The following is a 13,386-nucleotide window of genomic DNA, read 5'->3' on the forward strand; positions in this document are numbered from 1 at the left end:
TATCCAATCTAAACCCACTCTCTTCCAGTTTTGAAACCAATCCCCCTGTCCTGTCACTCCAGGCCACCATAAAGAGTTTCTCTCCAGCTTTCCTGTCATCTCCCTTCAGGTACTGGAAGGCTGCAATTAGGTGGCTCTGAAACCTTCCCTTCTCCAGGCTGAACAATCCCAACTCTCCCAGCCTTTCCTCCCAGCAGAGCTGCTCCATTCCCGTTATCATCCTGGTGCTGCACTCCTCCAGCAGCTCCGCGTCCTTTCTGTGCTGGGACCCCAGAACTGGAGGCAGCTCTGCAGGGCCGCAGGCGTGATCCCTGAGCACAGAACAATATGAACAAACAAAAGGAAACAGACAATAAACTCCTTTCACAGCCGGCAGTGTAAGACACACGCATGCCAGCAGCTGCCCGTGCTAGTCGCCTCTCCGGCCCCCCCGGGGCGGCGGCGCAGCTCGGCCTCAGGCCGGCGCCGAGGGCTCCGCGGTGCCGCGGCGTTCCCAGCCGGTCTGCTGCGGGAGCCCGCCGGAGCAGCCCCGCGGAGCTCCTGCTCCCCGGCCCGGGGCCCGACCCGCAGCACCGCCCGCCCTGCCCGGCGCTGCCCGGGCCCCGCTCGGGGCCGGCGGTTCCCCCGGGCCGGCCCCGCGCACATCCGGGCGCCTCCCGCTTCCGCCGCGCGCCAGTTCCGCTTCCTGCGCGGCGGAGCCGGGACGGAGCCGGTCCCGCAGCCGGGGTGAGCGCCCGCTCCGCGCTGCCAGGGCGGGGGCGGATCGGCGGCCCCGCACAGCCCGGTGGGTGCGGCGGGGGCCGGGGGGAGGCCGGGCCGGGCCGGGGGGAGGCCGGGCCGGGCCGGGGGGCCGCGGGCGGGCGGGTGTCGCGGCCGGGCCGGTGCCCCCGCCGGGCGGGAGCGGCTCCGCGGCCGCCGCAGCCCCGAGCGGGCGCTCCCGGCCGGGCCGCGCCGCTGCCGGGGCAGTCTCGGCGGGGCAGGAGAGCCCCGCTGCCACCGAGCAGCTGCCGGCCCCGATCCCCGTCCCACACCTGTCGCGGCGCTGTGGGAAGGGCGGCCCCGAGCGCTCTTGGGGGGCTTTAGGGGGTTCGGGTTTATGTTGCTTAGCGGAGCTCAGAGATGTGGAATAGTCCCGGGAAAGTGGTGTGGTGCTGCAATTCAACAGCAGAACTGGAATGCCTTCTCTGACCCGTGGCTTTCCAGCCCGTTGGCTCTTGGTGGTCCGAGGGTCTTGTAAAAACTTTGAAGATGAAATTAACCAAAGGAAGCTGTATTAGCTTCAGTTCTGCGCAGCACCCAGCCCCGGTGGTGGAGCCCTTGGAAATCCCTGTGTCTTTTTGTGCTCCCAAATAGTTTTCCCATTTTCCTTGGTTCAGACCCGAGTGCTATAGATCCTATAGACTTGTTTCGTATAGCATTTGTCATGACAGAGCTATAGATCTGTAAGGATTGAGGGTTGGTCAGGTGCTCAGCTTTGGAGGGATGATCTTTTCAGTTTAGCGCTGGACAGAGACTGCAGAAATTTTCTTACCATTCTTGCCCTGTGCATGTATGTCCTTGCAGAATGATTTGAGCTGTATGGTACAGGTAAGGAAATAGACAATAAACTCTCCATTCTGACTTAGTCCAAGGATTATGGATAGGAATAATTCAGGATAATGACACTGTGTATCGACACCACACAGCCTTAGCCTCAGAAGAATTTCTTAGTGCTTCTAAGATCTCTTTTTCATGAGTCTTTTTCACCATGTCATACCAGGTGAAATGACAATTTTTGGGAAAAAAAATTAATTAATTTCCCAGTGATAGAAGTTTTCCTCTTCAATTTGTTTTCAGGGCTCTTAGAGGCAGTAGTGTGGAGGGGAGGTCTGAAGTGTCCTTAGCAGGGAGGTTGTACCTAGACAATTCCCATCTGGTCTGAGCTTGGTGGCTGTGCCTGAGCAATTACAGGTTTGTTCCCCATAGCCTTTACTGTGTAAAGAGAAAGACTTTTTCTGAGCGTGGGTAATCTCTGAGAATGCAAAGTCAGAGAGGAAGAATGATCAGAGTTTTGGCTTCAGGGATTTTTTAGAATTGCCAGACCTGCACCTCTTGAAGGTTGATAACCCTAGATTTTTCACAGATCTGCTCTCTTTTTGAATATCAGTCATTTGAGGACAATTTCACCATCAGTTTTGCAGAGGCCTTCTCTGCATCTCCTGTCTGTTTCATACCCGTCTCCTTGATTCTATTTCTAAACCCTAACACAGAAAAAGCATGTTCTTCCTTTTGTATTAAGCTAAAAATCGTGTTTTTCTGCTGTGTTTAATGCAGGACTAAACTGTTAAATACAATTTGTTTAAACAATGCCATGTAAATTAAAGATAGTATAATTATGGTTATTTTGTCAGCACTGCAATGAAAGTGCAGTTCTCTGGGTGTAATTGCATTGTGTGGGTGTGTGTTTTGGCTTTGTTTTCAAATTCCTGCTTTGATATTGCTACAGTGAGATGTAACCTGGGGTGTGCATTACTGCAGGTATTGCACAGTGGAAGGGATTACAGAAATCCAGTGCCAAAAATGGACTGTTGGGCTCAGAACTATTTTTATGGGTTTATATATGCTAGGGATTTCATATTTGCTGTTGTGTTATTACATCTGTAAAGGCACCCATGGCTGGTTTGGTTGCATAAGTGTTGCAGAGGACATTTCTGAGCTTTGCAATGGCTTTTGTGGTGCTGCAGTGCTCTGCTGGAGTGTGCAGTGCACAGGCTGTACCTGCACAGAACACCCAGCAGATGTGAATGTGACATTGCTAAAAACATCAAAGTGCAACTCAGAGCCCCAGTTTTAATACTGTTCTTTCTCCTTTTGTTTCAACACATTTATCATCTGCTCAAGCGAAACAAACAGCTCTTTGATGTCCAATATAATAAAGAATCAAGAATGCTTTCAGTAGATGTTGTGGTTTGTCTTCTGGAAAGAATAGTTCTCCTCTTTCTTTCTTACATGATCTTTGTGTTTCCCTCCTGCAGCAGATTTTTCAGACAGTAACACTGAACATATGCTTCAAGGATGTCTCTCTCTCTCATAATAAAATGGGGTGGACAGGAGTACACGATAACCTCTCTGTCAGAAGAAGACACGGTGTTGGACCTGAAACAGTCTCTGAAGGGCCTCACTGGAGTGTTACCAGAGCGTCAGAAACTGCTTGGGCTTAAAATGAAGGGTAACTCTCCTTATTTACTGCTCTTGGGGATGTGCCTGAGTGTTTAAGGACAAACATCCCCTAATCCTAGGCGGGATGTGTGCACTAACAGAACATCCACTTCCCAGTTGTAGCTCTGCAATGAACAGGAATGCAGACACTTGCTACATCACTGGATATTGTTAATCATTACTACATCTATCTGGTGATTTTTTACTGGTTCACGCTGCCCTGTCTTAGGGGAGAGGAAAACTGCGGGGAAAAAAGTAAAACTCATGGGTTGAGATAAGAAGAGTTCAGTGACTGAAAGATAATAAAATATTATATAATACTAATTATTATAATAATAGTAATGAAAAGAGGAGAGAGAGGCATAAAACCCAAAAGAAACCAGTGCCACAATGCAGTTGCTCACCACCCACTGACCAATGCCCATCCAGTCCCTGAGCAGCAGTCAGTGTCTCCCAGCCAATTCCCCCCTGATCATACTCTGGGCATGAGGTTCTGTGCTGTGGAATATCCCTTTGCCCAGTTCCCCCAGCTCCTTGTGCACCTGCTCACTGTCAGAGCACAGGAAACTGAAAAGTCCTTGATTTAGAGCAAGCACTGCTTGGCACCAACTAAACCATTGGTGTGCCATCAACATTATTCTTGTACTAAATCCAAAACACAGCACTGCACCAGCTACCAAGAAGAAAATCAACTCAATCCCAGACAAAACCAAGACACTGTATGTGGAAGATTATGACAACACAGTTTGGCATAGCTGCTATTTTACAGGGAGCTTATTTCAATTACACATTGAATGTATTGACATTTTTCTAAAATCTCTACCTCAATTAAGAAAAAATAATCTACATTACAGGCAAACCTGCAGATGATGATGTTAAGCTTGGAGCCCTCAAGTTGAAACCAAATACTAAGATAATGATGATGGGCACTCGTGAAGAGAGTTTGGTAAATAATTTGCTTATTTATTAGCTTAAACAGGATAAAATGCTTTGTGTCTCCTAACTGTGATTTTAAATTTTGACTATTCCAGTCATCATTTAAAAAAATGATAGTATAATAGATTTCTGTTGGCATTTTTAATGTAAAGTAAACTTTGCTGCAGAACTCTCAGAGCAGTGTACTCATGAAACTCCTGTGGCGTTCTGCACTTGAAGCACAAACCTGTTCTTGTGATACTGACTTTTTAAATCTGAACAATCATCAATATACTTTAGTAATTCTTTCCACAAGTAAGGTGAAACCATTTTGGTTAAATAGTATTCCTGCCCTGCAATGTGCAGTAACAGAAACTTGATATTCATTGTTATTTTCTCTCTCTGATCCTTGTTATTTTTTATTATTTTTATTCCTCTAGGAAGATGTCCTTGGGCCACCTCCAGATAATGATGATGTGGTCAATGACTTTGATATTGAAGAGGAAGTTGTGGAAGTAGAAAATAGGTTAGGAGCTCAAGCTGTTAAAACAGTTTGTTATTGACTGTAGAGTATACATTTTAATTAACTGTAACTTTTTGCACTGTTACATCAGGGAAGAAAATCTACTAAAAATTTCCCGTAGAGTTAAAGAATACAAAGTGGAAATTCTGAATCCTCCTAGAGAAGGAAAAAAGCTGCTGGTGCTAGATGTTGATTATACACTATTTGGTGAGTTTTTATACAATTTATGTTTTTTTTTTAAGAGCCCAACTTATTTGCCAGATCAGGTCTCTCGATTTTTGCTTTGCTGTGTTGTACAACGTAACTTCTGCTCTGTATGATTTTGTGGTCTTCTGCTCACATTTTGAAAAGCATTTTAAAACATTGCATGTTGTTGATTTTAGTGCAGCAGCTATTTAATTGCTGCAAAAAAACCCATAAAAAAGCAGCAATTTAGTCTGCTGTCCTGATAGTTTTTCCTTTGATAACTTGTATCTTGACCATCACAGTAGCTTGGCAAGATACTGTAAAATAATGATCCCATTCTGTACCTGATTGACTCTACTTTGTGGTGGAGGGGGGGTGAGAGAACAGCTTCAAGTTATATTTACCTGTCATTACTAAACATTCACAAAAACACGTTTTACTTGAAAATTCTGTCAAGCTGGTTTTTTTTGAAAGCCAGATTTTTCCTTCTGACTTCACTTTCTGGTTTGTAGGTGTGCCATGGCAGCATGAATGTGAGCAGTAAATAATGCCTTCCCTTATACCTTTCCTTAACTTTCCTTTTTGATGACATTTGTTTCCAATCTGACATCAAAATTCAATGTATTTCCAAGTTTGAACTTTTTATGGAGAGGTTTTCTGCTGGCAGATTTTGCAGCAGTTTTGGAATTGGAGCAGGGATATTTGCATCTCTGAAATGAGCTTGATATATGTTCACACAATTAACTGGACTAGGTTTGAAGGAATCTGTTTCATATCTGGCCAGTTACTGATTTGCTAAGTGCACAGATGATTTTCCCTGACTCTTCAAAGATATTCATACTCAGAGATATCTTCATTTAATTTTTGCTAAGCCCTCAAGTAGCAGTGAGACCAACAGATAAATACTCCCTCTGCTTTGTCTTCCCACCTTTAAATGGGAATGGGAGTTTGATATCAAATCATTCATTACCTTAAAGTGCTTCAGTGCTCCCCTCATGAAACTCTTTGAGTCTCTGGATAGAAAGGAAAATCAGACTGGACTTTAATAAGTAATACTTTAATACTGATTTGCTTATCTCTTTTATTCTGTTTAGACCACAGGTCATGTGCTGAAACTGGGGTAGAGCTGATGAGGCCATACCTTCATGAATTCCTGACTTCTGCATATGAGGACTATGATATTGTAATTTGGTGTAAGTATTATACTCTATGCCTAAGAATTTATTGTAAATTGTCATCCAGAGCAGAGACTCCAGGTGGGAGGTTTTTGTATTGCTTTCTAGTGTGAGTCACAAGATCTAAAATGATACAGAAACGTTTGGCTGTAATTTGCACAACTATTAGAGATACTTTAGAAAAATACCAATTCTTATGTGAGAAAGCCCCACATACTGCTCACAAGAATGGGTCTAGTCACAGGATAAAGCCCAGCAGCACTTTACTGACTGTTGCTTTGTACAAAGAAACAGAACTGTATAATCAACCTTAGAACACTGCTTGATAGTGATTTTACCAATAATCTCAATGCAGACAACACATAGTGAACTGCCAAATGACCCAAACTCTCCTGTCTGCAGGGGTGGTTGCTTGATTCTTTGCCTTTGCATTCTAGTTCAATTCCTGTCCAACAGCTGGAGAACAGACTTTAGCCTGTGCAGGATTCAAACCATATTAAAATTGTGTTACGAAATTCCATTTCCATTGTCTTGAACAATGTTTTTCCATATTCTTAGATCAGCAGGCAGCTTGACACTTTGTCCTTTCCAGCTTTTATGTATTCCTATCATTGCTTCCAGGAGGAAATCCTGCACAGGCAGTGAAGTTCCTCAAGCCAGGTGTATCCATGGTCTTACAGGCTGTGGTTCAGTAACAGCTGATGTAGAAAATGGTTTAAATATTTGCAGTGCTTCATCTAGTTGTCCATTTGAAAGTAAGCTTTTCCAAACAAAAATAGACTTCCCTGATAAAAGACTTTCTTTGAGGCCCTAAAAGTGGATCTTTCTAAAATTAAATTTTGTGTAAAAATTTGCCATATTAAGTGAACAAGTTCTTAGCTTATTTCTTTTTTTTGTTTGCCAATGACTTATTTTGATAAAGTATTCTTTCTGTTTTCTCCTTTTTGTTTCAGCTGCTACTAATATGAAATGGATTGAAGCCAAAATGAAAGTGAGTTGCTCTGAAAACATGTGATTTGTTTCTGGTCTGGGTAACCCTTCATGCAGTTGTGCTTATGCTCAGCATTGTAGAGCAGGTTAGAAACGGGAGGTTGTATGAATCATAACCTGAGTTGTTTCAATTTCCATAGTCACTTGAAATTATCTTTATCACAAAACTAGATTAAATCTAATTTTAGAATCCCACACAAACTATCAGCAGTAGGTGTTAAATTTAGCAGAACTAAACACAAGTCAGTACTTGCTGAAACGTGGATTCGTCACGCAGCCCTGCACAGGTGCTTCCATCTTACCTCTAATTATAGAGCTCCAGTCTTTAAATGTGATTTTTTTAAAGGAACAGACAGATGTGACATGCTGGAGTAGGTTATCAAGAGGAAACTCTTCTCATGTTTATCTTTACCTCTTACAGCTGGGGATTCTGTTGCTTCCTCTGCCTTATTAAACATCCCATAAGAACTCTTTCACTTTCTGGTTTCTTCCCTACTGGAATCAGGCAGGAAGCCAGTTTTGAACAGCTGACCTCATGGTAAACATATTTACAGTCAGGCTTAGCTGTAAATCTAATGAGCTTACTAAGAATTGCTGTGTGTTTGGTTGGTGGGTTAGGGGTTTTTGCACTATTTTTTCAGGCTTTCACAGAGCAAAACACATTTTTCCACTCTTCCTCAAAATAATTAATTGCCACTATTTTTTCTAAACAAAAATGCCTCTTAGAAATGAGAATCTTTAGTCAGAACTATGAAGTGGAGTTAGTGCAAGTAAAATCAGTGCTGAGCCTTGCAGACATTGGGTTCTTGTGTCACATATTTATACTGTGTTGTCACAGTAGTGCCAGGACTCAGTCTTGTGAAAAACCATTGTTCAAAACTGGGTTCTTTCCCCTGCACTGGTCACCTTTCTGCATTTCCAGGTTGCTTTTCCAACCCTTCTCCTGGACCCTGATCCATTGAGATTCCTGCCGCTAGATGCCACTTTCTGTTTCTCCTTAAACCGATGGCACCAGCGGTGCTTCCCTGCCAGAGTTTCCCTTTTGGTCAGGGAACTGTGATTCCAGCAATAGGTGGCATTAAAGTTTCTGGTTTAAAGTACAAAGCAGGAACAGCATTTAAAAGAAAGTATCAGACAAGCAAATTTAATCTCTCAGTTACCACCCTTTTATGCCTGAAATTCAAACATTCTAGAACAGCTGGTTCTGTCAGTGTAACAGGATACTGACCCAGGTAGGTAGAGCATTTCATTTGCAAGACTGCATTTTTAAATAAAAGCAAATCAGGTAAGTGTGCCTGGATAGTTGCAGGCGAGCTGCTGCAGTGGGTATTTCCTCCCTGTTACACAGGTTTGCATATTGCTGCTGTTTCACACACCAGAAATTGTCAGCAATATCTGTGTTGTACCATGTCAGCAGATTTTACTGGTACTTTTCAGCTTTGGAAAGGATTTGAAATGGAAATGATGTTCCCTCATCCAGTCTTAAGTTTTTTATTTCTAAAAAGGTTGTTGTACTTAGAGTATTTCAGAAGTTACCAAATCTTAAAAGTGCCACTAACACTGGTTATCTTGGACATATGCAGGAGAGAACAGTGACAGTGAGATGTTCCTGGGTATTCCATCTTGGATTAGGCTGTGATTTGTGCAAATCACTGAGAGGGACAAAAAGCAGCCAGAACACAATTGCTGTAAAGTTACGTTGAGGTGTGGAGAACTTGTGAGAGGTTGTGCATGAAGGTATGAGCAAAACCTTCTCTGCAAAGTTGCTTTGATTTTCTGCCAGCATCAGCTGTTAAGTTCCTTATATTAAACACTAAAAATAAATCCCTGTGTGCACTTTTATGATCCTCATTATGTAACAAATGCAAATTTCCCCAGGTATCTATTTTTAGTGTGTCTCTGGTAAACCTCCACAGCTCACCCCGTGACAAACAATGTACTATTATTGTGGTTCCAGCTGTTGAGCAGTAAAACTGTCATAATCAGAAGCTTTAATCATAAATCTTTGTGATGCAGGAGCTTGGGGTGAGTACCAATGCAAACTACAAGATCACTTTCATGCTGGACAGTGCTGCCATGATAACAGTGCACACTCCTCGGAGAGGACTAATAGATGTAAGTACCAATTTTTATCCCAACCTTTTTCTACATTCAGCTGGCATTTTATCACACTCCTTTAAAATACTCAACAAAAAAAGTTGTTCAGGATTTTTCATGCAATAAAACTGCAAGAATCTTGGAACCACAGATTTTTTTTCCACTGGAAGCCTCTATTAATATTTTGAAGGGATTCTTTAGATGTCACAGCTTTCAAATCAAACAGCTGTTGCACCAACAGAAAGGTTTTCCTCAGTGGAGGGTATTTATGTTATATTATTTCACATTTTCCTTTGTTAAAGCCAAACTCCCTGCTAATGGTAAAGCAAAAGAATACAAATGTTCATTCAAGTTAAAACTCAGGTTCCTATAGATGGCATTTTCATCCTCCTGCACATGATCTGATTTACCTCAAATGCCTTCTCTTTTGTTGTGTTTGCAGGTGAAGCCTCTTGGTGTTATCTGGGGAAAGTTTTCAGAATATTACAGCAAAAAAAATACTATTATGTTTGATGATATTGGCCGAAACTTCCTGATGAACCCACAGAATGGACTCAAGGTAATGGAAACTGGAATTTTCTTTTACTGCTACTTTTTCTTGATACTTCAAGAAAGGTTTTTTTTCCTCTTACCTGTGAAACATTGTAACTTGTCATAATACTGAAGATATATTTTAGTCAGATGGTAAATGATAGAGAATCTGAAGCATTTTTTCTTTCTGTGAGCAAATGGTTATACCCAGTTTCTCTCTTTTCTGTAGATAAGGCCTTTTATGAAAGCACACTTAAATCGGGATAAAGACAAGGAGCTTCTAAAGCTCACCCAATACCTCAAAGAAATAGCAAAATTAGATGACTTTTTGGAGCTGAATCACAAACATTGGGAAAGGTAAGAAAAAAGGCAAAATTCTGCTTCCTTCTGTCCCTGACCTCAGTGTTTTGCTTGAGGTTATCTCTACAAAGACCAGAAACAACGGAACTGATGAACTTCATAACTTTAGAACTTACAGTCATAAAGGTTCTTTAGTTTGAAGAGAATTTTAATAGGGCTGTAGTGTTGGGACAGCTTCCCTAAAATGATAAGATTTTGACAGAATGCATCTGTGTTTTCCTACTTCTCCAGTATTCAGCACTGCCAATTATGCAATTATGCATCCTAAAAGGAAAAGAATTTGGAAGGAATGTGGTCCTTGGAAACCTCTTTCTTTCCACCCCAGCAGAGTTAGACTGTGGGTTCAGATCCCAAATCCTTTGTTTTAAGGCAACTTTTCTAGAAGTTCCTTGAAAGCTTTGTTGTGTTAGTGTAGTTCCTAGGCACATCCAGGTTGGGTGGTATTGCAGTATTCATCAGCTCCAAGTTACTGTCTTACAAACAAAGAGTTTTCCAAGTGCTCAGGGCACCAGTTAGCATCCTAATTCTTGCTAGAAAATGATCAATTGAAGAGCTTAAGCAAAATTATTCTTGGTTTTATGCAATAGCCAGAAGCTTCAATGCATGTGAAGAAAAACTATTGGAAAACCACTCCTTTGGTGTTTAAAAAATGGAGCCTTACAGGCTTGATACAATTTTTCTTTTCTGAATAGAACAGAAAGTGAAATGTTAAACGTAAAAGCAGTGAAATTCACTGGATATTTCACCCTGTCAGTGAAATTGGTTGGATTCTTTCTCCTAGAGTATTTGCAAAGCCTTTCTCACACCACACAGGCAGATTGCTCCAGCTCTGGTGCCAAGAGAGCTGTGAGATCAGAATACAGAAAGCAGTTCAGAGTCACTCAGCTTCTCCAGAGAAGCTGCTGGAGGGCTGTTCTTTTCAGGTCATGCTGCATCAGTTCATTAAAGTCCTGAATTTATTTGAAGGAGTGCCATTACTAATGGGCCTTTTCATCTTAAAGGATATAAAAGCCACTTCTCCAACTGATGTAATTTTCCATCCTCTTGGAATGAAACAGGTTTCCATTTCCTTCCTCTCTTTTGTTTAAAAAGCCTGATAGAATCTAACTAAAACATGACTTTGAATTACCGCAAGATAACCTTTCATGGAACTGACAGATGTTGAAATTAAATAAAAATCTTAAGTGATATCAATTGCATTTCTAATTTTTGGTTATCAGTAGGAGGATTGTTGGTGAGAAAAGAAAGCAGAGTCATACTTTGATCTTAAGATCTCAGGTATGTTTGTGGCCACCTCTAACTTGGTGAAAAACTCTACTTTTGTTTCTTTCAGGTATCTTTCAAAGAAGCAAGGACAATAACACTAATAAAACTGTGTGGCACTGAATTGAAGGGAACATCACTAAGATCATTGGACTTTTCCTTGCTTTTGTGCTAGAGTATAATAGTGCTGGACACTGGACCCAATGCCAGAACGACTGCTAAACTTGGTCTTCCAGCTGGTTGGTTGTGGGTTTTTTAAAAGATCACAGCAATAAGCTCAAAGTGGGAGAAACAAGTCAGTTGCTTTTTCTTGCATTCAGTTCTGGTGTTACTTCTCAAAATACTTTCCTCTCCTTTGCTGCTGAAGTATAACCATAACCATCAAAGACCAAAACCATTCTGAGACTAGAAAAAAAAAATATTTAGACCAAAAATGTTGATTAAAAAGCCAACCTTGGCTGTGTATTAATTGTATAAGTCCTCTATTCCCTCCATCTTTAGAAACAGTCTCCCTCTCCCGTTCCAGTATTTAAGTCTATAAATTACAAGTTGTCTAATTTTGGTATGTATTAGTATGTCAGTGTTTCTCTGTGCAAGACAGTAAGATGGGAAAGTACCACCTCTGTGGCCAGTTTACCCCAGTGTGTGAACTTGTACTATAAAGCAGTGTTTACTGGAAAACAAAAGATTGAAATTTAAGGGAGAGAAACCCACTGTTATTTGATCAGTGAAAAGCAGTCTGCCTGAAAAATCCCCATATCTCAGATAAAGGGTTTAAACCCCAGATGGGAAAGTCACATTCCTAACAAAGCATGAACAAAACCCTTGTTCTCTTCTAGCTAAATCTTGTCAAAGTGCAAACACTGTGTTTAAATACAATATTCAGCCATACTGTTCTTACAATATCATTTACTTGCGCTGCTTATGCCTGCACTATAGAAGTGTGATGTGACTGCTGTTTGGCATTTCCAACACTTGTGCATTATGCAGTTCATGGATTTGAAAGAAGACTGACCCTTTCAAATAAAAAATGGTATATATTGTTCTTAAGGAACTATAGCAGTTGTGTAAATAATAAATACCTTTTTCATACTTTGTGTCCTGTGCTGCCTTCAGTATTTAGCTTGCATAACAGAGGAACCATCAATAATATTAATTTAGGGGGGGATTGGAGGATTTGTTTGGATTCCAGAGACGCTGGGTTTGCCTCAGGAGTTGAGTAAGAGCCTGGTTTGTGCCTCTGTGGATTAGGGACGTGGTGCAGCGCCAGGCTGGCCAGGAAAGGAGCCCTGACAGCACATGTCAGGCTGTCAGGACAGCAGGCACAGATGAGCTGCTGGGACAAGCACGCAAGGCTCCAGCTCAGTGACCTGTCAGAAAACATCCAGGTCCTTGTTCAGGGCTCTGTGTGCTTTAGTGCCAACCCCAGGTGCCTTTGACAGAGCAAACCAGAAACCTGATGCATACCTGATTTAGGTAAGTGTGGAGGGTGAAGATCTGCAGGTTTGTCTCCTAGAGCTGATTTCTGATCCTGACCCCTGTACAGACAGCACAGGGAGAATCCCTGAGCTTACAACAGTCATCCTTTCCTGGAAAAGCTGCAGCAGCAGAGATCATGGAATGTGGGATTGGTGTATGGTGCACTGGAATTACTTTGACTTTGAACAGTGGAAGAAGTCAAGGTGTTGCAATTAAATCAGCTGTGGAGTTTGTGCTGGGCAGAGAGAAAAAACCAGACCAAGGGAATGAATTGAAACATGTGCCTGTATTTTTTTCCTCAAAGTTGGCCTACGAACAGAAGGTTACAGTGAATGAGCAATACTCATTTCTTTTGCTTTATACAACGAAATTTTAAAAAATCAATCTTGATTTTATTCCAGTGACATGGGGGTTTTGTCCTAAAATTTGAGAACATTCACTGATCTGAAGGTGATGAGCACTCCCCTTTTCAAATATTTTATAAGCTGAGCTGGAACATACGAGTGTGATCTCAAAGTGATGGTAACACAGAGCTCTTGCTGACAAGTTATGTCTTTTATGACTAATATAATTTCCCTTACTATATTTTCTGTTTGGAGACTAAGTCTTGCAGTTTGATGTGGTTATCTTCTAAAAATGCTGCTGGGATTTACTTGGCTGAGATTTTTA

At 41.8% G+C, this 13,386-nt stretch overlaps 1 protein-coding gene across 2 annotated transcripts; it reads left to right on the forward strand.

Annotated features, from left to right (window-relative positions):
- The first annotated feature begins 675 nt into the window (after window positions 1-675).
- On the forward strand, window positions 676-12,310 carry UBLCP1 (ubiquitin like domain containing CTD phosphatase 1). Of its 2 annotated transcripts, none has more exons than XM_084215906.1 (11): window positions 676-784; window positions 3,015-3,208; window positions 4,053-4,144; window positions 4,554-4,639; window positions 4,728-4,843; window positions 5,917-6,015; window positions 6,951-6,988; window positions 9,004-9,102; window positions 9,527-9,643; window positions 9,845-9,972; window positions 11,309-12,310. In XM_084215906.1, exons 2-11 carry the CDS (start codon window positions 3,055-3,057, stop codon window positions 11,334-11,336), a joined length of 957 nt encoding a protein of 318 aa, XP_084072032.1. In that variant the 5' UTR covers window positions 676-784; window positions 3,015-3,054; the 3' UTR covers window positions 11,337-12,310. The 2 variants fall into 2 exon arrangements, with proteins under 2 accessions (XP_084072032.1, XP_084072033.1); XM_084215907.1 differs by having other exon boundaries at window positions 707-784; window positions 3,018-3,208.
- Window positions 12,311-13,386: the final 1,076 nt, after the last annotated feature.

The sequence above is a fragment of the Fringilla coelebs genome (assembly GCF_963513975.1).
Source record: "Fringilla coelebs genome assembly, chromosome: 15".
In the NCBI taxonomy this organism is placed as follows: Eukaryota; Metazoa; Chordata; class Aves; order Passeriformes; family Fringillidae; genus Fringilla; species Fringilla coelebs.

Coding starts and splice junctions, on each gene's coding strand:
- UBLCP1 (XM_084215906.1), top strand. CDS start 3,055: ATGTCTCTCTCTCTCATAATAAAATGGGGTGGACAGGAGTACACGATA. Junction 4,145..4,553: donor GCACTCGTGAAGAGAGTTTG/GTAAATAATTTG, acceptor TTATTCCTCTAG/GAAGATGTCCTTGGGCCACC. Junction 9,973..11,308: donor AATCACAAACATTGGGAAAG/GTAAGAAAAAAG, acceptor TGTTTCTTTCAG/GTATCTTTCAAAGAAGCAAG.